General features: G+C 42.4%; 1 protein-coding gene across 8 annotated transcripts in view; it reads left to right on the top strand.

Annotated features, from left to right (window-relative positions):
• Positions 1-27,337, top strand: part of RBFOX2 (RNA binding fox-1 homolog 2) — a 211,174-nt gene that overhangs the window by 33,262 nt on the left and 150,575 nt on the right. For all 8 annotated transcript variants that reach the window (XM_066634151.1, XM_066634152.1, XM_066634148.1 and 5 more), the window contains exon 2: positions 15,310-15,360. In XM_066634151.1, the coding sequence (XP_066490248.1) occupies positions 15,310-15,360 (51 nt within the window). The remainder of the gene's footprint in view (positions 1-15,309; positions 15,361-27,337) is intronic.

The following is a 27,337-nucleotide window of genomic DNA, read 5'->3' as shown; positions in this document are numbered from 1 at the left end:
ATCCACTCTGTCCATCCCCTGCATAATTTTGTATGTCTCAATCATGTCCCCCCTCAAGCGTCTCTTTTCTAGGCTGAAGAGGCCCAAACGCCGTAGCCTTTCCTCATAAGGAAGGTGCCCCAGCCCCATAATCATCTTAGTCGCTCTCTTTTGCACCTTTTCCATTTCCACTATGTCTTTTTTGAGATGCGGCGACCAGAACTGGACACAATACTCCAGGTGTGGCTTTACCATAGATTCGTACAACGGCATTATAATACTAGCCGTTTTGTTCTCAATACCCTTCCTAATGATCCCAAGCATAGAATTGGCCTTCTTCACTGCCGCCGCACATTGGGTCGACACTTTCATCGACCTGTCCACCACCACCCCAAGATCTCTCTCCTGATCTGTCACAGACAGCTCAGAACCCATCAGCCTAGATCTAAAGTTTTGATTTTTTGCCCCAATGTGCATGACTTTACACTTACTGACATTGAAGCACATCTGCCATTTTGCTGCCCATTCTGCCAGTCTGGAGAGATCCTTCTGGAGCTCCTCACAATCACTTCTGGTCTTTACCACTTGGAAAAGTTTGGTGTCGTCTGCAAACTTAGCCACTTCACTGCTCAACCCTGTCTCCAGGTCATTTATGAAGAGGTTGAAAAGCACCGGTCCCAGGACAGATCCTTGGGGCATACCGCTTTTCACCTCTCTCCATTGTGAAAATTGCCCATTGACACCCACTCTCTGCTTCCTGGCCTCCAACCAGTTCTCAATCCAGGAGAGGACCTGTCCTCTAATTCCCTGACTGTGGAGTTTTTTCAGTAGCCTTTGGTGAGGGACCGTGTCAAACGCCTTCTGAAAGTCCAGATATATAATGTCCACGGGTTCTCCCGCATCCACATGCCTGTTGACCTTTTCAAAGAATTCTATAAGGTTTGTGAGGCAAGACTTACCCTTACAGAAGCCATGCTGACTCTCCCTCAGCAAGGCCTCAGCTAGGCCCAGAAATAGCTGGGCCTAGCTGAGCTCAGCTATTTCCCAGAAAACTTCAAGCATCCCTGTTCTTCTGCAAGAGGAACTGAAAGTAATGCAAAATTATTAAAAATAATATTTAGTCCTTGTAGAAATTAAGGAATTGTCCTCAAAGGAAGACAGATTTTCCGAAAGCCACAGCCCCTCAGGAGTGTTTGGTCTTGATTATGATGTAAGGCTAGACATTAAATTGGGGGCCTTTAAATACCCAAGATGTATCTATGAAATAACCTTATATCAGGGCTTCTCAAACTGAGGGACTCACTAGTCCCTGTAGCAACCTCCTGGAGGTGCGGGGAGCCTCTGCAAAACTGGAAGTGGACTGTGATCTCTCTGCTTTCATTTTTAGAAGGCTGGGGAGCCCTGTAGATGGTCCTGCAGGGCTCACCACACCCCCGAGAGGCTACTGCAGGGACTGGTGAGTACATGCCAGTTTCTGCAGCCCCCTTAGTGACACGATCCTAGGGAATGCGTTGCTGCCTCTGTCCTGCCCCCTCAATAACTTACTGCAACTCAAACTCTCCTAGAGAGTTTGAGAACTGCTGCCTTATACGGACACAGACTGGTGATTTATTTGGGTCAGTATTGACTATGCTGATTCATAACTTGTCTCCAGGGTTTTAAGTATTAATATCTTTCAGTACTACCTGGAGATATCAGGAATAGAATTTGGAATCTTCTCAAGGAATAGAGACATGGAACAGGGGTGCAGCATAAGTGCCTTGAAACATGGGATTCTCTCTCCTCCCTTGTCCTCTGTGGGGTGTACTTTATGTTTGCTTCACCTGTTAGGGTGATGGAGGTTCCATTTGGCTATATGGAGCTTTCCTCTGGCAGGATACCTGCAATGTTGAACTATTTTTCCATTGTTGTAAAGGACAAGAAGTGGTTTGTGTATAGTGCCCCTTTGTGTGCCAAGTGCCCTTTCTCTTCACAGAATTTTATCCTATACAGTGCAGTTTTCAAACTCTCTGAGAGTTTGAAACCCGTAGTAAGTCTTTGTAGGGGCAGGGGGAGGCAGCAGGGGCAGGGGGAAGGCAAAAGCGAAGTGGAGTGCGATTATCCCAGTCTCCCTTTCCCTGACCTGGGGCGCCCTGCAGGTGCTCGCGCAGGGCTCATGGCTGCTGCAGGGACTGGAGGGTGCACCCCAGTCCCTGCAGCCCCATCAGAAGGGAAAGCGGAGCGATTGTGCTCTGCCTCCGGTTTTGTGGAGTGGGGCTCGATTGCTCCGCTTTGACTTTTCCTGACCTGGGCAGCCCTGCAGAAGGTTGCGCAGCCCCTGCACCCAAGCCTCTGCAGCCCTCCTGAGCGGCGTGATCCTGTGGATTGCGCTGTTGCCTTCTCCCTGTCCCCTCGCTGCCCCACCCCTTAAGGGGGCAGAGGCCAGGACCCACAGGCTGGGTCATCGCGTTTCCCCAGTTTGAATAACACTGCTATACAGGCTGGTCCTGTATAGCCTTGAAAGCTACAAATCTTTCTGAGCTGGAGTCACCCTGGCAGGGCTTACATGCTGGGCTTGGTGTCCTGTGATTGGCTTCTCTGTCTGGTCTGTATCCTATACTCCACCACAGGAAAGTGGGTGGGGTGAAGGGGGATAATGGGTGGTGCAATGTTCTACTGTTTTTCCTTTCCCCATAGTTCTATATGAGTTTTCTCCTTCCTATACTTACTCTGTTTGTATAGTGTTTTTCCAGCATTGGTTGTGTGTCATCTGAAGGGGTGTTAGGATGTAGTATACAGCTTGAGACTAATTATTCGCGTGGGTTCAGTTCCAAGCACTCAAAAAAAAGAAATTTAAAAACCGCACTATAGCAAATCAATTTAAAAAAACAAAGTTTCTTTGCTCCAGTGATTGAAAAACAGCCTTGCTGACCTTTTGACTCTAAGATAAGAGTCATTAAGAAGACAATCCATCAACACCTCACTCAGCCTCTCCCTTCACCAATGCAAAATGATCACCTTTCTTTCACGTGCTGGGGGAAGGGAGGGGTCGGAAGGAGAGAGAAGGATTGATGGATTGTTAGCCTGCTGCCCTCTCTCTGTCTCATTAAGGAGCATGTTGTTAAAGGACTGTTCAGTTTTTAAAACAGTCCTTTTTAAAGGGATGCATTTTCCCCCTTCTCCAGGTATCAGCACATTCTATATTTATTTTCAGCACATTTCAATATTTATTTTTAATATTTTAGACTTGATGCTACCATAGCATGAGACCGCATTTGGAGAAATGTTACAGACCTGTACTATGTATATGCTCTATGTATATGCTACTATACATATGCTGCTATACATATGCATACATACTACATGCTACTATGTATATGCTCTTAACAAAGAAAGTAAATAGAACTTACTCCTGGGTAAGTGTAGGTAGGATTGCAGCCTAGAGTTGTTAAAAATTTCCCTGCTGATGTCATTTCTGGTCATGACATCACTTTTGGTGGGTCCCAACAAGATTCTTTTTCTAAAAAGTGTGTCCCGATGCTAAATGTGTGAGAACCACTGTCCTAGATAATGGGTACTGTACCTTGCTGCCAAGTAGACAACTGAGCCTAAGCTTTGGCATTCAAGACTTCAAAACTGTGGTGTCTATGTGGAATGGAAGGAATCAGTAAGTTGAAATAAAGTTAGACTCTCCAGAGCTTTGAATCTAGCTCTTGGCTGTGCTTACAAAGAATTCTTAACAATCAGTAAAGAAGATGTAATGTCTGGGGTGTTGCCCAGCACTTTGGCTCTTGATACTATGTATAATGCTTTCTAGTTGCTCCAGTTGAATGTAGGATCTACTGTAAACTTCTCTAAACCTAATTTAAGGTAGAGGGGTGTGTGTGTGTGTGTGTGTGTGTGTGTGTGTGTGTGTGTGTGTGTGTGTGTGTGTGTGTGTGTGTGTGTGTGTAACCTAAAGTGTGTTTTTGTGCTTCTGTACAGAAACCAATCCCCCCTTTCCAAGTAGATTAGTATGCTGCTGTGAATTTTGAAGACATCTAAAATCTGTAACAGTTAAGCTGTTAATGTAGGGAAGGATGCTCAACTCTGTGAAGCATGTAAATCTTCAGATATTTGTGCTTTTTGTGGGGAAGGGGAAAGTAAAAGATTTTATCATTCAAACATGCTGTTCTTGAATAAACTAAAATTGACTGAAAAATACTTTCTCTCCTTTTCTCTTGTGTTATAATCTCACAACCCTTGTGAACTGTGAAAGATTTTACACTACTTGAGCAGCACAGGTTTGATTTTTTTCTTGCAGATCCCTTTGTTTGATATCGCAAGGAGAGAGCTTTCCAGGAGGGAATGTAGAAGGCCAGGCGTAGTGGTCTTTGAGTGGTTATTAGTGGTTTTCGAGGAAGGGACAGAAAACTGTTTGGTTTAAACTGATTCCAGATGTTGCTGCTGGGACACAAAGCTTGCCAGTGTGTGTAGGGTGGCGCTGACCAAGTGGGCCTCCTGAGTGTTTCCTGTGCAGCCCCAGAATCATAGAAACCTAATCAAAACCAGCTGTTGCTGCTGGAGCTCTCATGAAGCCTTCCTCCTCTTCCTAGTGTTCAGGGATATTCATTTCTCTACTGTCTAGTTCTTTACCATTTTAGATTTCTGACGGGCTTGCTTTACTTGATCTTAGAACTGATTTTTAGTTGAAAAGGGTCAGTTTTAGTTGGTAAAAAGGAAAGTTCTGTTTGTGTACTTTGGGAAGGGCTCAATTTGTCAAATCGAAACTAAAGTGCCCTTTAGACATTCTCCAAGCCAGGTAGGCCTTGCTTATGTCTGAACTTATGAAGAGCCCTGCTGGATCTGGCCAAAGGCTCATCTGGTCCAGCTTCCTGTATCTCATAGTGGCCCATCAGATGCCTTAGGGAGCACACAAGAGACCTGCATCCTGGTGCCCTCCCTTGCATCTGGCAAGGGAGCAGCTTTGTGAGTCTTAGCAGCCCTTGTGACTGAGAGGTTGTTTAAATGTCTCATCTACATAGATGGGGCTGAATCTCTGTAGGTCTTTCCCATGGAGTGGCATCATGCCAAGGAGGGGACCTGATTCTGTGGGAAAGATGCCCAGGATCCAGCCTTGTGCTTTGATCATTTCAAAATGTTTGTAGCTGCATAGGTACTGTTCACTGATGAATGACTCCCAAGAAATTGAGTCTTCTTCTAAAGGGCACTCAGGTAGCTTAGGTATTTTGCTCAAGTGAGAATGACCATTCCTTGGAAATATTCCCAGTTTAACAAATCTTGAGGAGTGGGAGATGATGTGTAAATGAGTTTGAGGCTGCTTTTGTTGAATTTGTTGTGATATTAGTGATAATGAAGAAACCGTTCTGCTTTTCTATTCTCGCTTCCAGCTTCTTCCCCCAATTACTCAGTGCTGTGCAATTGCCTTTTTCAGATTTATTTTGTGTGGGTAGGATGGGTAGGATTGCTACGTCTGCTGCCCTCAGAGGATGATTGCTACTGTCATTTATATCATATTGCGTATAACTTTTTTTCTTCTCAATGCAGTGTCCTTGGTCACCCTGCTCTATTCCTGGTCCTTGTCTTTGGAAAAAGGGATGTCCTTTGTTAATTTGCCTCTTGCCGCCTTTCTATTCCATTCACTCAAAAAACTATCAAATAGTGTTCTAGCTGTAGTCATCTGCCAGAAATATTTGCTTGCTTGCTTAAGTAATGTTGCAGTCTGACAACTAGATTGCATTTTGGTGGATAAGATTTGATAAGAAACTATGTCAACTAGACTGAGAACAGGTAGTGTTAAGAGATCTGTTTCTGCTTCCTGTTGTGTTAATCGTTAGATTCAGAGATCACTGGATGTGTTGGGTTCTTGTGTGTATTGTCAGTTAAATGACCGCCTCTTTTGTGGGTTTTTCTAATATGGAAGGAAATTGAAGACTACTTACAAATTCAAAAATGTTATTCTCCCCCCCCCCCAATGGTTGGATACTAGTATATTGTGTGTGAAGCCTTTATTTATACATACGTACCACCTTTCTCAATGACTCATAGACTTGAGTCACTTAGAATCAAGGTACATAGGCAGCCTGACCATAAATAATAATAATAGGTATCTATATACCGCCTTTCTGGCCATTGGATTGGTTTTATTCAAGGCGGATTACATGGGCAGGCTTTCTCTAAACCCCTGAAGGAGTTTTTACAATGAACACAGAAATTCTGTCTTTCAAGAACTGAGTATATTCCAGGTCGATCTTCTTACAGTCTGGTCACATTCTGGCTGCTGTGTCCTTCCACACTAAAGAGCTTCAGAGCTGGCTTCTTTTGGCTCTCACCCAAAAGAGCTCTGCTTCTTGTTGAGGTCTTGTTGCTCCCGGGGCTTCTGATTCTGGTGATTTTGAACAGTCAACCTTCAGACTTTTTTCAAATGGGGTTTGTACAAGTGTTATACAAGAGAAACTCGGGATCCTCCATTTCTCCAGATGTTTCCTTTCATGTTGTATTTGTCATCTTGGCTTCACAGCTCTTGTGCTTTCCAAGCTTCCATAGGCAACTGCATAACAGGCTGGTTCTCAGGATGTTACTCATTTTTTTGCCAGTTCAAATACGTTTGTCTCTAGCCTAACTAGCTTCTAACTTCTAGTCCTCCATCCAAGGCAAAACCTGAACTAATTCTGCTTAGCTTTTTCAGGCAAGGCAATGGTTCAACCTTCAGACGACACCTCCTGGTGCCTGCAATTTAATTCTTTAGGTTGGGAGAGGTGTCTGGTAACCAGTCAGTTTGATGGCTTCACAAAATATCAGAATATCTGAGATAGAATTTCCATTTTTCAAGCTAGAAAACTATACTGTTGGTTATGGACCCTCAACTAGGGTATTTATGGCCTGATCTTTTTTAGTATTCTGCCTGATAGAAACCATCTGGTTTTTCTGTTTTCTTTATCTAACATCCCTTAGCAGCTATGTGTGTCCAACATGCTTTGCCTGGTAAACTATAGTAATTCTAATATGAGCAGAAAGCTATTTTTGTTTATCAGTTTCTTCTGGGATTCTTGACCTTGCATTAAATAGAAAAAAATCACAGGCTGTTCCTCTCCCTTGTAACCTGAAAATTTATCTAGTTTCTTATTTTATCCAACTCTGACGTCTTTTAGTCAAAATTGATGCTTTGTCCAATAGTCAGAGGACATAACCAGGGCATAACTTAGGACATAAACCACTCAACTGAATCACAGCATGTGTGTTCAGCTATAGGATTTTTTTTGTTTCTGAGCAAATATGTGTCTGATTTGGAATCCCAAGACACTATGTGAACCATCTTGTATACAGAGAATTTGTGGCAATCTTTCTGTTGTGTCATGGACTAGAAATACATGTGTGTGCACTTTGTTTTTGTCCTTTTTCCTTCTCCACTCCATGGGAACACCTAAATTCTAAGCATAGTAAGAGTTAAGTTTCACTATGAGCAGCAGAATTCATTTCTAAATACAAGTGCTTGAACTTGCAAACTAAATGGTGTGATTGCTGAAAAGGACTGAATGCCTTATTTTTCATGGCAGTGTTAAGAGAGACTTAAGTGGAAAATTCAGGATTCCTAAAGAAGAAACAAAAGTGTGTCTCCTTTCTGTTTGTGTGTTTAGACAAAAACATGCCAAGAAATGGGTGGGGTGCAGGAGTTAGGAAGTGGATGCTGTGATTCGGTTATTTAGTTCAGCTGAACCAGGAAGGGAGCTGTGAAGCAATCGGTTTAGATTCATTTACACTGAGGTAGCCATTAAATGTATTTCATTGTTATAAGATTTCATACTCCAGCGACCTAAATTTAGCTCTGGTTACTGCTAGAAAAAACTTTCAAGGAGACTGAGAAGCCTTGTATTCTGCTCTTTGAGGCAAGCCCTCCCCATCCTGAAGAACTGAAGTTTCCATGGAGATTAGAACTCTGTGCAATAAGAGCAGCATGGTTTAGAATTCCAGGAAGGAAGAGGGAGTGATGTCACTAGATCCCCATGCAGTACTGGCATATTTGTGAAAAATGGAGCAAGTTCAGTTAGTCACAGAGGAAGTTCTTGGATGCTTCTGAAAATAACTATGACTTTATTCTAAATACTGTGTGCGTAGTTTGAACAGGTACTATTATTTTCCCCCTCTTTTAGAGATGCTATTTGGGTTCTAAAGTGCCGTATGCACATGGTTGCTTTTCAGTTTCCCCTTTCTGCAGCAGCTCCCCCACACCCCTGAAAAATTATCTTGAAGGTATGCTACTTTCTGGAGCAGCACCTGGCAAAGTGCAAGGGGCACCTCTTCCCCCAAAAGTTGAAATCAGTCATGGCCCTCTCTGGATCCTGGACATGCATTTTTTTTATAAAGACAAAATATGACTTCTGGAAGGGTATTTATCCTGATGGGTGTTGTCTCTGCAGAGCATATTTCACCTGTCTCTGAAGTCCTAGAGAAGAGATAAAACTTGAGTAACAAGTTGAAGCTGTGCTGCCAGAGTTGAAGAGATGGGGGGATCATGTGATGAGCTTGGGGATCTTCCAGGGGAGATGCAGCATTATGACTGGTGCTTTTCTGAATTTGAATGTACGTATGTACACAAGGGTGCTGATGGGTATGTGAGACAATGATTGGAATATAGTTTACAAAGGACTTGGAGTAGGTTGATTGTGATCAGGTAGTTAAATTTTTACCTTATGGCAGTAGCCCATAAAGGGTCTTTGCAGACACAGTTTTCTCTGTAGCCAGCATGTTTAAGCTGGTAGGTAGCACTCTCTGAGCACTGATTGTGGAACTACTGCTCCCAAACAGAATATTAGGGCTTGGGAGGTTGGGTTAGGTTGGCTAGTGATTCTCCTGTGATCCTTCTAATGTATATATCTCCCCCGCACCCTTAGTTGATTTGTGGCCTGAGTATATTCACTGTACTAGCCTACCAGAAATTATCCTTTTTGGCGGGGGAGGGAGGGAGTATATGGGGGGGAGGTTCAGTTTTTCCCTGATTTTTCTGCTTGGTTAGAGCATCTCTGTTAGGAAATGATTCCTGTAGCCTGTTTCTGTATATCCTGAAAGTGGTCTAGAGCAGGGGTTCTGAAACTTTTCAGCACTGGAACTCACATTTTAAAATGACAGTCTTTTGGGACCCACCTAGCTTTGCAAGACTAAAAAAAAAAGTTTGACTTTACCAGTTGCTCAAGCCTTTGTGTTATCCTTTTTACTGTATGGGGAGTGGGACTGCCTTCTTGGAGCATTTGTTGAGCTCCAAGTTCATTGTATCAAGACCATTCTTGTGCCTTTGGATTCCCCTTCCCCTTGCCTTTGATAAGAGCCAAGGCACGGTTGCTTACTCATGAGTAAACATTCATGTGCGGCTCTGTTTTGCTTTCCATAGCATTCAATACATTTTTCCTTATCAGCTTGGAGGGGGGACGACTTCCTTCTTGAGTGTTTTTGATCCTGCTTTCATTGGTTCAGGATCTTTCTGGTGGTGTTGTGTTCCGTTCAGCCTCCCCTTTAAAGTGCACTGAGGCACATTTGCCTACTCATGAGTAAATGTGCACATGCTGCTCAACTTCACTTTCCATAGGGATCGGTACATTTTCCTTACCTGTTATCAGATTGTCAGTTTCAGAATCAACAATGAGGTTGCAGCCCATCTTTTGGAAAATGCTGGTCTCAGCAACTTGGGGCCCACATACTACCCATCAAAGGACTGAATTTGACTTGTAGGCTGCTAGTTGGTGGTCCAAAAACATGCATGTACATCCTTTCTCCCTTCCTCCCCCCTGTATTGGTTGCTGAAAGCTAAACCACTGAAAGCTAATAGGAAAGCTTTATAGTATTTCAAAAAATGTGTGAAATTTGGCAAAGAACCCCATGACAAGTGTGTTATGGTTCTGAGGAATGACTGAGAATGCTTGTCAGCTTATTACCAAAAAAAAAAAAAGCTTTTAACTATTGGGCATGTGGAATGGTGCTCTTGCTGGACATGCCTCAGTTCCTTCATTCAGCTTGGCCAGCAAAATAAGAGGGTGTTCCCTGTTTACCGAGGGGCTGGAAGCCTAAATAAGGGACTTCTTGGTCACAGTCCTTGGGAAAGTTCTGTCTTGCTTTTCTTGGTGCCTTAGATTATTTGAGAGAGGAGGGGGCTGAATTACTCTTGTCCTTTTTCTCTCTGTAAGGCAACATCATAGGACCTTCGCTCCTTAGGCTCGCCCATTATCACCTAATTGGAGCTCTCCAATATCCTGTCCTTCCTCTTTCCTCATTGGGATATTACTAATCAATTTCTTATACCTCCCCACTCGCAACAATGTCCTGTTTTCAGACCCTTCCTGCCTCCTAGTTGCCCTGGTGACCAGGGAGAGAGGGGCATAAGAAACCTTGCTTCTCATTAGAAGACCAGGATTGCTTATTGGTTCCTGCCATGGCTCCCACATCATTCACTTGGCTGTCAGGGGTCGTAGTCACACCATTGTTCCCACTGGAGAGAAGGTACACCATGTTGGGCAGCATGTCAGCCACTGTGGAACCTGAACAGGGTGCTTTTGCCTGAGGGCCCCATGGTAATCTCATAGGGGCACTGGTTGATGTCGCTGGTAGAGTCTTCTTTCTGACTCTCCTGGGTGCCACCATCTGGAATCTCATGAGAGCTTGCAAGAATTGTGCAAGAACTCATGTGATCCAAGATGGCTGAGCCTAGGAAAGCCGGGAAGAGGAGGCTGCCACAGAAGAAGCAGCAACATTGGGAACTGCTACTGTTATGTGTTGGCCTACCTTAATGTATTATAGGGGGCTGGTGACCTGTTAGGATGTCTTAATTTAGTTTCCCACTAGGAGGAGTGTTGAAAACTTTTAATCTTGTTCCACACATACATGCAAAAATTTCTCCTGACCACACTCCCTGGACCATTCTTTTCTTCATGCGTGCACCCCATCACAACAGATTGGCATCTGTTGTGATCAGAGTTCTTTGAGGGTGTTCCAGGCTGATCCCCTGGGCAATCTTGCCCGGGGTTGACCACCACTCTAGATTCTGTTTCAGGTGTGTTGGGATCACTATCTGGATGTTCTCCCTGTGCTCTATGCAGTGTGAGTGTGGTCTGAGCATGACTTGAAGAAGACAAAGCCTGAACCAAGATCAGGGTATGATGTCCTGGCAGGGCACCATCAGGCCCTGTCGTCTGGCCGGTGACATGAGGTCCATGGCTCTGGCCTCCTTTGTCCTGCCAATCAGCTGGGACAAGGACCTTTGCCTCTCTGATGACAGGGAGACCGAGAAGGTCTGCAGCTGACAGTCTATACTCCAATCTGTAAAACTGCTGCGTAGGAAATATGTAAGCATTAAGCAAAATGGCAATTGCTACTTTGGTCTTAAAGTGTCCAGTAGTGTGGAGCACCTTGAGTCTCACTGTGGCCTTGTCCCACACACATTGAGTCCTAGAATGCTCCCAGAGCTATCCTCAAACTCCACATTGTAAGGGAAGATTGGTAGTGATAGGGCAGGCTCCCAGTGTTGCAGAGGAGCCAGGATGGTGTTGTGCAGTGTCTCAAAACTCCCAGGAAGACTCAATTTGAAAACCTTGGTAAGTCTTTTCAGCAGCAACGTGATCCCCAGGATTGCACCTCTGCTGGGGACCAAGGGGCTTTTTCCAACCGAACCCTTCCCGCAATGGCCTCTGGAGCAGTGGTTCTCACACATTTAGCCCCGGGGCCCACTTTTTAGACTGAGAATGTGTCGGGACCCACCGGAAGTGATGTCATGAACAGAAGTGACATCATCAAGCAGGAAAATTTTTTACAAACCTAGGCTGCAGTCCTACCCACACTTACCCAGGAGTAAGTTCCATTGACTATCATTGTTAAAAGAATATACATAGTAGCTTTTTAAAAGTACAGGTCTGTAACATTTCCCCAAATGCAGTCACATACCATGGTAGCATCAAGTCTAAGATATTAAAAATAGAATATTGAAATGAACGGGTACCCACCTGAAATTGGCTAATGACTCGCCTAGTGCATCCCAACCCACAGTTTGAGAAACACTGCTCTGGAGGGTGTGGGGAGCCCTGTGTGGCCATGTGCAGGGCTCCGCACATCTCAAAACAATGAAAAAGGCATTTGCAACCCAGTTCTGGTTTTATTATCATGTCATTGCCTTCCCCCCTTTGCTGCTCCTTAAAGGGCTAGGGACAGTGCTTCCCAGGCTGGTGGGTCACGACCCACCAGTTTGAGAACCACTGGTGTAGTGCTTTAGGAGACCTGGAAAATTCAGGTTCAAATCCCCTCTTGGACATGAAGCTTCTTGGGTGACCTTGAACCAGTCACTATCTCTGAGCCTCACCTATTTCACAAGGTTTTCGTGAAGAAACAGGAGGGGAGTGGAACCATGTACACCACCCCTGAGCTCCTAAGAGTAAGGGTGGTATAAAAATGTGAAAAATAAAAAGAAATTTTTTGTGCCATCACTATCCTTGTTTGTCAAGTCAGCATGCACAGAGCCATGCTGTTCACCCAAATGGGTTCAGGAACCAGGATGGAGGGCGTCTTTACAGATGGCAGGGACTGCCAAGGTATGCAGGATAGCTTTGTCTTTTTAAAATAAGACAGCCCTGCCCAAACAGGCAGGGCTGTGCATGTATGGCTACCTTCACCCTGAGCAGCATGTAGAAACAAGCCTTCGCCTGTTGATGTTGAGAGTTAGGCTGAAGAGAAGCTAGCATCTTTCTTCATTTCCTTTCCATTTCCCAATTTGATCCCCTAATGGATCCTTGAAACTGTGGAGGGGAATGCTTCTTATAATTTAAAGGACTACAGGATAATTTAATTAACTACATAGTTAACCCTACCTGTGTGGGGTAAAGTTAGTGTGTGTGGTGTGGTGTTAAATTTTTAGATTCTGTGGTTTATTTTTCTATTCTGAGCAACTTTGTGTGTGTGTTATTCAAAGACTGGGTGCATCGGATGCACTATGTCTACACTGCAGTGCTTTGAATGCTCATTCCACTGATACACTCTTATCTTGGTTCCTGATCTAGGAGTGCTCAAAAGACTACTGCCATACCCCAATTAATTTAGGGGTGAAGCATGGAGGAGGGGACACGTAATCATCAATAGAGGCAAAATATGCTAATTGCCAACATTTTTCATAGCACTTCTTATGTCATAATAAAATGTAAATGCTGGGATGAAAAATGTGTGAATATGTAGAACAGACAGATTAGTAAAGCCATATCAATATGGCAAAATTAAAACTATTGCGCCTTTATTTCATGTCTCCCGTCTGATATAGTAGAATTTAAATACATAGAGATGCCCTTTAACAAAAAGCAAAACAATAAAATATCTATGGCAGTTTTATTTGATATTGCTGATAAAGACATTCTAACTAAATTGTTGATGGTTAAATTGTAAACTAAATTCTGTAAATGGCTACTTGCATGCTTGTAATAGGAAGAGAAATCTAATTCAGCATTGACAGAAACAGACCAGGGGGGAATTAAAGGTAATTGTGGAGTTCTCACTATGTTGTGTGGCTGTTGTAGGAAGACAACCTTTTGTTCTGCTGGTTGCTTTGTATGTATTGCTTGCCCTTGAGTTTTGCCCTGCAGTGCAGAGAAGGTTTTTTATTGCTTCTTTTCCTCTTTTCTTGTGCAAAACTTTTCTTGTACATAGGCAGTGAAGTGGATTTTGCTCTTGTTGCATGTCTGTTTCCTGTTTCCTTTTGGGATTCCATACTGATTAACAGGGATTTTCTTTGGTCTTGATGTAAAAGGATTGTTCTTCTGCAGTCCTAGGAGTTCAGCTCTCCATAACTGTTTCTCACCCGGCTTCTTTTAGTTTCCAATAGAAAATTCTGTAGAGAGTAACTATTCAACAAGAGACACCAGCAAGTTGCTGACCTGTAAAATTGGCAGCACCAGAGACTTCCTGGGGAAATGCCACTGCTGCCAGTAACTTCCCCCTTCCCTGTAGAGAGAGTGAGATTCAATTAGAGTTACAGTATTAGCAGCTAGAAGACTGAAAACGGTATAGACCACATTTTCTTGGTAGAAAAACACATTTTTATCTCTTGACCTTTATATGACTGTTATAGCTTAACTGTTGTCCTTTTAACTGCTTTTTTGATCTCCAGTATCATCTTATTAAAAGTATGTTTTTGAGTTCTTCAGCTCTTAAAAATACAGTATGAGCAAATCATTTTTTTTGTTAGAGGTTGCTTGCTGATGTGAGGCTGCTGCAACATTTTGGCAGTGCTGACATTGAAGCTCAATTTAGATGTCACAAGAGTCATCTGAAGAGCACCCCTCCACTTATAAAAAAATTCCCATGCATTAGAAACTAGCATGTTTCAGAATAAATAAGCACCTCTGTTAAATTTTATAATCCATATATTTACCTGTTAACAGATATAGAAAGAACTTCTGGTTCGTTATAATATTGAATTCCCTGCATGTTGTAGTTGTACAGCCGATAGAATTGGTATAATAAAACTGTTAATAAAAAAGAGAACTGACTTATCAGTGAGAAAGTTAGGCTAGAACACTTCACTTTGACATCTGAATTGCAGGAAATTCTTTGTGTGAACAAAACAGACACGTGAGCCACACCTGAAACCAGAAGTCCAGGAACAGATTTCCTTGTCTACTCTCTGTGAGAATGGGCTATAAAGGCTGTTCAAATGTGGACTGTTTCTGAAATATGAAGAACAGTGATGACAAAAGTAATTTTTAAAAAAGCGAATTTTCCCCACATGATTATTTGTAGAAGTGAATTTTATTTTTGGTGACATTTACATAGACAGTGGTATACTCTAGAAAGTTGATGGAAGGCAGAGAAAAATCCTTGAGTGGTAATATAAGTGTAATAGTTTTCTTTTGTTTTGGGAGTGTACTTAACCCTCACTCAAATAATGCTTTTCTTAAATTGGACTGGCAAGGCATATCTTCCATGTGGATTATTGTCTCTCTAAAGGAATTCTGTGGAAAGGAACAAATTAAGACATTTCAGAATTGGATAAGATGGAGTGAAGTAGTACTTCACTTCTTTCCTGTCTGTATTTCATAATGATGTAAACATGATGTGCAAAGTTTATTCTTCCTAAAGTCCTCTTGTCCTAGTGCAATGTGAACTAGGTAGTGATATGAGCCCATAACTCTGAAGTCCAGATCAAATTATTTATTGGACCTCTTGTCGCATGTAGAAGTATGGAATTTCTATATGGATGGAAATATGGAAAAAATAAGAGTCTTGCCTATTGTCTTATCAACTATGATGGGTGATGTTACTTCCAATTATTTGGGATTTATGGTTCTTTTTCCTTCCTTTTACCAAATTGATTGTTCTGGTTTCTTTCAGAATGAGCCTCTGACTTCCAGTTATCATGGGTATCCAACAAGAGAGAGTCAGGTAAGAGTTATTTCAGTCTTTTTGACCAAGATATTGTTACATAGTAGCTGCTACCATTGTATAAGTAATGCTTAATTAAGGTTTGTGACTTCTTTGTTATATGGAGCTCATAGCAGTTCCATCCTGCACACAGAGAAAAAGGAGACTGGCTAGCTCGGCTGCTCTTGGAGAAGGTTATTTTGCTGTTGAAGGAGCTGCAGAGAAGGCCAGGATGGAGAAAGAATTTCGATAACAAACACCCTTCCACCCAGCTGATGCCCTGCTTAGCTACCTGTGTGTATCAGATTGTGGTGGCTGTCTTGTCTGACCAACATGGTGGAGAATAACGGTTTCACCGTTCTGTTTTGGTCTGGCTTCTCTTGCTAGTTACGTCACTCCAAGTGAGGCACAGGGATTTAGCTCAGGCAGAGGTTCAGTGTCTGCAGGTTCTTGATGGCAGGTGGGGGTAGTGCAGGATCCAGCTGATCTGCCTACTTAGTCTCAGTCCTAGGTTTGTGTGGATAAGGTCTTCCCAGCCATTAGGTGGATTAAGGACAAAGGGAGGAGGGTCTTTGGTCTTGTTCTCTGCTTCTGAGAAAATTGGGGTGCCAAATGGGGCATTGCCTTTCTCCTTCTTCCAGAGTAGTTTGTTAGAAGCAGGGAAGGACTCTGAGGAAAGAATTCTATCAGTTCATTCTCCATCTTGTTTGCCAGCAGGGCAAGACCAATAGGATTGGGCTAGAGTAGTGTTGTGCTGATAGCATATGTTGTTAACTCCTACAAAGTATATATTTGTGGTCATGTATTTATCAGATGTAATTGTTTGGGAAGAGCATTTTTGTAACTAGAAGTTCTATCACATGCAGTTGGTTATTTCTAATGTTATACCATCTCTGAAGTTTACACAAACAACTGTGTCCACAACCAGTGCCTCTGAACATTGCCTCTAATTCATCTTTCCATTGTGATTTTGATGGCATTTCCCTGTATTCTAATGGGCCTCTTTTGAGACTCCATGTTAACTAATGGAAAGGTACAATACGAAAATATTGTTGTTTTCCATAGTGGATCCAGAAACATGACATACAGTTTTGATTTGTTTTGTGAAACAGTGACCTCAGGCATTGGAGTGTTAGGTATTCTCGTGTCCTGAATGTTCTGAATCTGTTCTAGCTAGGACCCAGGGAGCTGAACCAGGACATAGGTAGGACTATATATAAACAGTGTGCTGTTCCACTGTAGTAGGAGAGGAATGGTACAAGTATTTGGAAAACTATGGATTATCCCACACACGTGCATGCTTCACATGTAACATGTAAAACTTTAATTTAATCTCCCATTTTATGCAGAATTATTTTTTCATGTTTTCTCTGAGTTTGATTTTTTGACTGGCATTGTGGAGCTTTTAGTCTCTCTTGGCTATTTAGATGGATTCATTTCAGGCTTGGCTTTTATTAATAAGGTTGCAAAGCTTTTAACTAATCTCATTGGGAGCTCCTAACATGATAGCAAGTTCACAGTAGCCACAGGAGAGATCTGATGGGATAGAGATAGCCATATGTAATCTAACACTGGGTCCCATTTCTGGGTAGAGTACAACAGCTAAGGCTTTTTGTTAAATTAACTCTGTGTTTGAGGAAAATGCGAATTAAGGTAACTATTTTAAGAAGCTCTTCATTTCTCTGTTTTAGGGAAGTTACAGGATGTTTTCATAGAAATCACGTCTACCATGCTAAAGTTCTTTCTCCTTTTCAAGTGCTTCAGGATTATTTGTGCCCATTCCTGTTCCAGAGTGAACTAATCTTGAACAAATCCTTTTAATGACATTGCTAGTAGGTGTTAGAAACACATTTAATGTACTATAGCTTTATCATAGTATCTTTAAATGCCTATTGTTTACATATTCAAGGTTGTTTAAAGGAATATTGATAATTTTTCAAGGAATATGTTGATGGTTTAGTAATACTAATATCTGACTGTGAGTTATTAATAACCCATGTTATTAACCCACTCCCAGCTAAGTGTAACATTTTCAACTGAGATAGTCTTCCCATCTTTGTTGCTTTTGTGTTATGTCTATCTGAATCTATGCTGTGACCTATCCCACAGATTCAGAATAGCTTATAACAACCTCTTCTGTTCAAATGATGTCTACAGCCCACTTACAACTTCAGTTGCTCTTCTTGTCTGCTTTTTTCTTTCCCCCATATTCCTCTTCATCTTCCAACTCAAACTCTTTTCTAAAACAGCTTATTTATAACCACATTAAGAGAGAGGTTATTGCTCCTATTTTTCAGATGTTTTGCAGGCTGAGAGAGATTTGTACAACACTATGGAGTTATAGGAGTGTTATAGAATTGTAAGTTCTATATTATGGAGTAGTAATAGAATTATAAAATCAGTATAAATAAATGTGGTTCTATAAATGTGACCCCGTTTGTCTCTCCACTGCTCCCTCCCCAATTTCCTGATACCCACAAACCCCTCTCTTGCCCCTCCCCCCGCATCCTGTTTGGAATTTGCACGAGCGCTTGAGGAATCTCTTCCAGGCCCGGTCAATGCAAATGCATCCAACAGATGGGAACATTTCAAGAATGCCGTTTACAACAACGCCTTGTCCATATTTGGCAAGAAGACCAACAAGACGGCAGACTGGTTTGAAGCCCACTCTGAGGAGTTGACACCAGTCATTGAGGAAAAGAGGAGAGCTCAAGCAGCATACAAGGCCTGTCCCAGTGAGTGCAACCTGCAAGTCCTCCGAGCTGCTCGCAGCAAAGTCCAGCAGATTGCAAGAAGATGTGCTAATGACTACTGGCTCCAGCTCTGCTCCCAGATACAGATAGCAGCTGACACTGGCAATATCAAGGGGATGTATGACGGTATCAAGCAGGCCCTAGGTCCAACGCAGAAGAAAATTGCCCCTCTGAAGTCTGCCACAGGCGAGGTCATCCAGGATCGGACGCAGCAGATGGAACGCTGGGTGCAGCACTACTCTGAGCTATATTCCAGAGAAAATGTAGTCACCGAAGAAGCGCTGAACAGCATTGAGTGCCTGCCTGTGTTGGAGGAGCTTGACAGTGAACCAACCCTAGAAGAACTTCACGTGGCCCTGGACTCCCTTGCCTTTGGTAAGGCACCTGGAAAAGACAGCATCCTTGCTGAAGTCCTAAAGTGCTGCAAAGAGATCATCATCACTGAGCTGCATGAAATCCTCTGTCTCTGCTGGAGAGAAGGTGGAGTACCTCAAGACATGAGGGATGCAAACATCATCATGCTGTACAAGAACAAAGGTGACAGGTGACTGCAACAACTACCGTGGCATCTCTCTCCCTAGCGTTGTAGGAAAGTTGTTTGCCCGAGTTGCACTAAAGAGGCTCCAGGTACTTGCAGAGAGCGTTTATCCAGAATCACAGTGTGGATTCCGAGCCAACAGGTCCACCACTGATATGGTATTCTCCCTTAGACAACTGCAGGAGAAATGCAGGGAACAACGACAGCCACTCTTTATAGCCTTCATAGATCTCACGAAGGCCTTCGACCTGGTCAGCAGGGATGGCCTCTTCAAGATTCTCCCCAAGATTGGATGTCCACCCAGGCTCCTCAGCATCATCAGATCTTTCCACAAGGACATGAAGGGCACTGTTGTCTTCGATGGCTCCACATCAGACCCCTTTGACATCCGAAGTGGCGTGAAGCAGGGCTGTGTTCTTGCACCAACCTTGTTTGGGATTTTCTTCACTGTTCTGCTGAAGCATGCCTTTGGAACTGCAACTGAAGGTATCTATCTCCGGACCGGACCAGACGGAAAGCTCTTCAACCTCTCCAGACTGAGAGTCCAAAGTCCAGCTGAAATGTCTGTGTGACTTCCTCTTTGCCGACGATGCAGCTGTCACTACCCACTCTGCCAAAGATCTCCAGCAGCTCATGGATCGTTTTAGCAAGGCCTGCCAAGATTTTGGACTGACGATCAGCCTTAAGAAAACACAGGTCATGGTTCAGGATGTGGACTCACCTCCCTGCATTACAATCTCTGCACATGAACTGGAGGTTGTCCATGACTTTGTGTACCTTGGCTCAACGATCTCTGACACTCTTTCTCTCGATACCGAGCTAAACAAACGCATCGGTAAAGCAGCTACCACGTTTTCCAGACTCACAAAGTGAGTCTGGTCCAACAAGAAGCTGACGGAACATACCAAGATCCAGGTCTACAGAGCTTGCGTCCTGAGTACACTTCTGTACTGCAGTGCGTTATGGACTCTCCGCTCACAACAGGAGAGGAAACTGAACGCTTTCCACATGCGCTGCCTCCAACGCTTTCTCGGCATCACCTGGCAGGACAAAGTTCCAAACAACACAGTCCTGGAACATGCTGGAATCCCTATCATGTATGCAGTGCTGAAACAGAGATGCCTGCATTGGCTTGGTCATGTTGTGAGAAAGGATGATGGCCGGATCCCAAAGGATCTCCTCTATGGAGAACTCGTGCAAGGAAAGCGCCCTACAGGTAGACCACAGCTGCGATACAAGGACATCTGCAAGAGGGATCTGAAGGCCTTAGGAGTGGACCTCAACAAGTGGGAAACCCTGGCCTCTGAGCGGCCCGCTTGGAGGCAGGCTGTGCAGCATGGCCTTTCCCAGTTTGAAGAGACACTTTGCCAACAGTCTGAGGCAAAGAGGCAAAGAAGGAAGGCCCATAGCCAGGGAGACAGACCAGGGACAGACTGCACTTGCTCCCAGTGTGGAAGAGATTGTCACTCCCGAATTGGCCTTTTCAGCCACACTAGACGATGTTCCAGAACCACCTTTCGGAGCACGATACCATAGTCTTTCGAGACTGAAGGTTGCCAACAATGATAAATGTGACATGAAGGAGTGGTGGAAAGTTTTCCTCTTTGGTTTGTATAAAATAGCCAAAAATGATAAAGGCAGATTCTGAGTTCAGAATGAAAGTGCACTCTAATGTACAGTGTGGTGAATCAAGTCTTTGCTAGATATGTGACCAAAGCTGAGGGTTATGTTCCCCATTGATTCATATAAATGAAAAAGTGACTTGGGACTGGTGTATGTTCTTAAAATATTTTCCTCATAGGTGAAGCTTAATTAAGCTTGGCATTCTAAGGTATTTTCAGTTATTTAATTAGTTTAGGCTCATGCTCCATTACAAAAAAAAGAACAATGCATTTCTGTTTTTAAGTCATTTATAATCACCTGTATTATTATTACAGGTGTAATATAGTCACCTATAGTCACCTGTATTATTATTATAAGTAAGACTTCAGGATAATATACAGTATAAATAAAAATCTGTTTCAAATAAAAGAAAAATCCAAGTAATCAAAATTTACTGATTTCAGATGGGGCCCCATTCATTTCAATATTTTTAATATATTCAATACATATATTTTTAGTATATTAGACTTGATGCTCCCATGGTATGTGACTGCATTTGGGGAAATGTTACAGACCTGTACTTTTAACAAGCTACTATGTATATTCTTTTAGCGATGCTAGTAAATGGGTTTACAGCCTAGGATTGTTAAAAATATCCTGCTTGATGTCGTCGCTCCCGGTCATGACATCACTTCCGGTGGGTCCTAATGATTCTCATACTAAAATGTGGATCCCGGTGCTAAAGGTGTGAGAACCACTGGATTAGGTGATAACACTTCAATGTATGGTTTAGTGTAGAAATATGCAAGTTTTGAGATGCCTAAAACTCTTTATCAGGCAAGTTTGCAGTTAGTAATATCTGCAAATCCTCTTCAATAAATATACATTCCCTTGATTATAAAGTGTTTAGAATAAAAGGAATTTTTCTGTGCTACACCTGGCATATGGCTTGCTCCTGCAGCATATGACAAGACTTCAATGTATCAAAGGAATTTTTGTAGAAGAATTATTGTGGGTAAACAATATCATTGCCTATGACAATTCTCTCAGTTTGCTTTTCAGATTTTTGTCCTTAAGAAATACTGCAAACCAATCTACTCTGTTTCTGTCATTTGCAGTTCCAGTATTAATTCATAATCTGCTTTATAACTTTGCAAACGTTGGTTTCAAGGTTCATTACAAATGCCTGGTTTTAGGATCTTATAAGAAGCAAAGGGAAGAAATTATTCCAGGATCCCTGAATCCAATTTTGGTATTATAAAGTGGCTTTGGTTAGTGTTTCTAAATTAGGCTGCCATCCTGAATAGCAGCGATTTTCAACCTTTTTCAACTCAGAGCACACTGAGAAGGCACTAAAATTGTCAAGGCACTTCGTTAGCTTTTTGACAATTGATAAGACACACCTCACTGCTCAAAGGCTCATATGCCCCAATAGTCCTACTAATAAGTGACTCTCCCTCAAACTCCCATGGCACACCTGTGAACCATTTGCAGCACACTAGTGTGCCATGGCATGCTGGTTGTAAACCGCTGCTATATAGACTGACTTGAGAATAAGCCCCATTGCTATAAATGGGGTTTATTTCTGAGTAGGCGCACATAGGGTCACATTGTTAGAGGATGAAAACTGTATCCATTTACAAGGAAACAAAAATGTTCCATGAAAGACTTGTGAATATAACAGACAGCTGAGAGAACCTGTGTGTTTTGCTGAAATTGTGAAATACGACTAATCAATATTTGATTGTAGGGACACGCCTTTACAGTCAATCATTTATCACTCCTAGTTTTAATTGGAAGAGCTAATTGTGCAAGTTTGTGTTTGTGAACCTTGTGGAGAAAATATTTGAAAACTCATATATTAGAATGGATTGAAATCTATTCAGTACTTTTCTAGACATTTTTTACAGTCTTTAGAACAGGGGTGTCCAAAGTTTTTGCCAGGAGGGCCACATAATCTTTCTGACAATGTGTCAGGGGCTGGTGAAAAAAAGAATTAATTTACATTTAAAATTTGAATAAATTTACATAAGTTTACATAAATGAATATATTAAAGGTGAACTTGTATGAATGAATGAAGGTCTTGGAATAGCTCAAGGCCTATAAAAGGCCTGGCACAAAGCAAGGCCAGCCTTTCCTTTGCTGCCACTGTTGCATCACAGATGTGAAAGAGCAAGCAGTGGAGGGAGCCCTCATCCCACAGCTCACGCAAGAGGTCAAACAGTCATCCTCACGCTGAACGCAGTTGCGTTGGGTCAGTGCGAGCGCCAACAAATCTTCAGAGGGCCAGAGGCTCATTGGGGACTGGGGGCTCCCAGAGGGCCGCATTGGGAGTCCTCGAGGGCCGCAAGTGGCCCCAGGGCCAGGGTTTGGGCACCCCTGCTTTAGAAAGACAGGTTAATGGTAGCTAAAAATCTGAGAAGGTTTGAGATCTTATGTAAAAGTGTTTTGAACAAGAGTAGTTACTTAATTGAGGATTTAACTAGGAATTTACTACAATAGGTCCATTGGGGTTACCATGAGAAGTGCTGCTTTTTTTTCTGCATTGCTTGTTGCCTTTTTTTTCCTGCAAGCATTACCAGATTTGGGTACTTTGCATTTCTTCCCAGGATGGCTGTGGTTACAATAGAGAGGAAGTCTGATCTTACACGGCTTCTAAAATACTGAGTGAAACTTGTTGATGGACATGTAGCTGAATGGCTTTGGTACTCTAATATGATATGATTGAGTTACATCCTATTTGTGCAATATGTTATGTAAAAGGCATATGAGCGGTAGAGAAATAAAGCACAATTTCCACTTTCAGATCATTTCTGATGAAGACAGTTAAACTGGTATCTCCTGCCTCTTTCATAGTTAGAAAATTGCTGATTGTTTTGTGGGCTGGAATGTTCTTGCTTTGGACAATGCTCCCTTTGCGCATTTTGTTGTTGATCTTGTCTTGTATGTGTGGGCCTTGCTTCTTAGCTGGAAGGTAACTTTTTTCTCTAAAACCCTAAAACACTTTAAAACTCTTTTATAATTATGAGAGCATCCAGTTCATATAAAAAATTTGTAATTTTTGGATTGTGCAGTGACTCAATTTTCATTTCTACAACCTTGTAGCTAGTAGGTGGCCTCTACATTAGTAAGTAAAAATCAAACAGCTTTGGGAAAGAAGTCCGTATACTGCTTTCTGGCCAGAAAAAACTGATTGTGTTAATTAGCGAAAGAGCTTCTGTATTTGGGAACAGGTCTTGTGACTGTGGCTACTCTTTGCCTTAAGAGGGCAGTCACTGCACAGGAATTACTGAATGTGATTGGAAACAGATTCAGCACTAGAATAGTTGTCTATGAATTCATGGAAGAAAACTAAAGGTTGTGCCACAGAGGTATTCCTGTTGACTGTTTCTGTTATACTGTTTCCAGTATGTATATTTACTGGGTGTTGGCAAGGAGCTGGAATAATATACTAGTAAAGTCTGTGGTTGGGTTTCAACGTAAGGAAAAAAATGGAATATAGCTAAACAGGCTGCAGTCGAATTTGAGCTTGGGAATGAGCACTAATAATTAGGTGATTGAATGTCGGTATGCCTTTACATGCATATAGAAAGATGGAACAATTTTGAGGAGGGGTGAGTCCAGTTCATCTAAGTGAGTCCACTTCTGTTGGACAAGATGAAGAAAAAAAATTTGTGCCATGGAGTATTGCAAATGCTGCATTTCTGAGGCAGGGAAGGAAGTGAAATGGACTCTTCTCATTGCTAAGTTATAACTATTTAGAGAGATGCTATCATTGCCAATGATATGCATATTCATTTTTCTTATCCCACTGTGATTTCTGGTCAGACCATATTTGCAAGCTTTTGTAGCATTTTAAACAGCATTTGGGAAAAGAATATTGGGTCTCAACAACAGCATGACCTTCTCTGTTGCAGTAGATGTGTACATGGCCGTTGTAAATGCCTATTGGATAGTTACTGTGATATTGGTGGCAAACTCATAGCATGATACAGCAAGGTTCTCTTCCTTTTCTTTCCCTTTTTTTGTGCTTATGGTTCTCAAGCTGAATCAGTGCTAATGTCTTGAAGGATGAAGTCACTTCTCTTGCTTTGCAGAAATGACTGTACATGGAGTCTTTGAGTGCTTCTTTTCCTAATATAATCAACATGTGGATAATGTGTCATGCCATTCTTGTCAACAAGGGGGGAGGGAGCAATGGACAAACTGCTCCTGAAGTCTTCTCTTCCAGCGTGACGAAAACAGTTGGTTCTGTCAAAATCATGGTAGTAATTCTCTTGAGAATAAGCCTCAAGTCCTTCATTCCAAATGCCTTCATTGTAATACTGAAGAAATCTTGTAGCTGACATGTGTTTGTCCAGGTGGCTGGCAGCTGTGATGGTGGAGGGACATCTTCATGACAGCTGTCTTGTAGCTTCCTGTTAGATCTTTGTCTAATATGATATACAAGGGAATAAGCAATGTCTTCTTTTCTGTGTCCTGTATGGTTAGAACAAAGCTGTGGTCCTCAATAAGCTGTCCTGTTGCATGGTTTGTCTGTTTATGTTGATGTCGAAAGGACTGTCTGGCATGTCTGAAGTTCTTTCAGAGTGGGGATGATGGCTCAGTCCTAGTTAAGATCCTATGAATGCCTCTTTAATTGTGTACCTCTTGTGACTGTTTAAGAAAGGATGGTATTTCAAGTAGAATATCTGTTTTTCAGGTTAGTATGTTAACTGCTCAGAAGTTTAAAAATTGTAAAACAACTAAAGCTTCTGTGGTGAAACCTCAATTTAATGAATTGCTGTGGGAGAGGGGTGTCCATTAATGCTAAAAGTTGTTAAATCTGGGCACCTGTTCCCCTGTTGGTTTGTTAAACCCATACCTTAGAGAAGGACTGCTCTACTCTCTACCATGGTGCCCTGAAGAATGGAGAGATGTCCATTCCTAGAGTGCCCTGGTTGAGAATGAAGCACTAGTGCCAAAGGGGGAGGACTCTATGGTAGATAAGTATGGGAGGGAGCTTGGGGGCAGACAGATTTATCTTCTTTCCAGGGCTTTCTTGGGACTGGCCCTAGAGTTGCCCCTCTGCTTTCTGCCCTCTCTCAGAGTTCTCTAGGAATGGAAATAGAAGTGGAAATTAGAGTGGCCTGATAAATCCTGGAGCAACCTGGTCAAGGGTGGTGCACCAGCCCCAAGGGTGCTCTGGACAGTAGAGATGTCTGCCCTGATTAACCTTTTCTGACACTTGCCTACTTTAGAGAACTTTGAGTTTGGAATGCTGTGGGGATAAGAAATAAATAAGAAGCTTATATAAATGAAATTACATATCTTCTCTTTCACCTTCAACTGTGCAAAATGCAAGATTTACTGTCATTGAAATTTATTTTTTCCCCCTTGGGAAAGCATTTTTTTTTTTTTGCTCTGGATTATCCATGGGTTGTTCAAGTCCATAAGGAACAATATGCCACCCGTAACAGTAATATCACATTTTTTCCTTTAGCTGTGACAATGGGTAGCTATCTGAATTTAGAACTGCAAATTGGAAGACAAATCTTGGCCTAGCTAGTCATCAAACTATTCTGGCCTGTCATTGTGCAGGTCAGGATCTGGTAGCCTTCATTTGTTGGACTAATGTGACTTCTGACTTTTTTCTTCATCAGCTAGATATGTATGAGAAAATCCCTATATTGTATCATACATTGTAGCAGCACCCTAAAAATTCTATAAATTACCATTTCTTTGTCAATTCTTGCTTGATTCCTTTCATATTAGCCAATATTCTCATGTGGTGATTTCATGCAACTACCATAAGATCCAGTTTCCTATCTTAGATTCACCAAGCTAAGTAAAGAAAATTGGGAGTTTTTTCTTCCTTATTCCATCTTTTATTTCTTGCTCACTGAGCCCAGTGTTCTAACTTGGGTCCTCTTTTTTTAAATTTGAAAATTCAGAACCCCCCCCCCCCATCACCTCTTGATCCTTTCTACTGAAAGCTGAATCTCCATTCCAGAGATACAGTGTTCAGTGCAAAACCCACCTCTCTGCAGGTGGTTATGGACATGTTCTCCTTTAAATTAAGCCTGTGCTGGAGACTTTTATTTACTTATGAGCATTAACTGTTTCTTTTGAACCTGAAAGCATCTTGTCATTAAGAATTAATTTACATTTAAAATTTGAATAAATTTACATAAGTTTACATAAATGAATATATTAAAGGTGAACTTGTATGAATGAATGAAGGTCTTGGAATAGCTCAAGGCCTATAAAAGGCCTGGCACAAAGCAAGGCCAGCCTTTCCTTTGCTGCCACTGTTGCATCACAGATGTGAAAGAGCAAGCAGTGGAGGGAGCCCTCATCCCACAGCTCACGCAAGAGGTCAAACAGTCATCCTCACGCTGAACGCAGTTGCGTTGGGTCAGTGCGAGCGCCAACAAATCTTCAGAGGGCCAGAGGCTCATTGGGGACTGGGGGCTCCCTGGGGGCCGCATTGGGAGTCCTCGAGGGCCGCAAGTGGCCCCAGGGCCAGGGTTTGGGCACCCCTGCTTTAGAAAGACAGGTTAATGGTAGCTAAAAATCTGTAGCTAAAAAGACCTCGCAAGTGGTCTTAACATTAAGGCTGCAATCCTATCCATTCATTCCTGGGAGTAAGCCCCCATTGAACACAGTGGGACTTACTTCTAAGTAGATAGGCATAGAACTGTACCCTAAATTAGCTTTATACAAACTTAGTTGCATAGAGTAGCCTATATCAAAATGATGCCTTTAGGGTTAGGGAGCACCATTCTAGTCAACAGTTACCTGCTAATCTAGTTTTGAGATAACAGGTGAATATAGATTGTGTACTTAATTTGCTGGTGAGATGGGTAGAGAATGCATTTATATACCATAGAAGTGGCCTACATTGCTAATTTTATGGCAAAGGGAGAATTATTTGTTTGTGCCTGGTATTTGTTGCTTGCAGGATTGTGTGCTGCAAGAAATCTATAATTAGACTGGGCTTTCTTTCTGAGATCAACAACTGTCTTCTCCCAGGGCCTGTGGTAAAAGGAACATAATAATCTAAATCAGGGCCCTCCAGACTCTGGCCCGTGGACCAGGTCTGGCGCCCTTCCAATGCCCTTC

This window comes from Tiliqua scincoides, chromosome 7 (genome assembly GCF_035046505.1).
Source record: "Tiliqua scincoides isolate rTilSci1 chromosome 7, rTilSci1.hap2, whole genome shotgun sequence".
NCBI classification, from domain to species: Eukaryota; Metazoa; Chordata; class Lepidosauria; order Squamata; family Scincidae; genus Tiliqua; species Tiliqua scincoides.
Note: the sequence above shows the minus strand (reverse complement) of the source record. Positions and strands in the feature narration are given on the sequence as shown.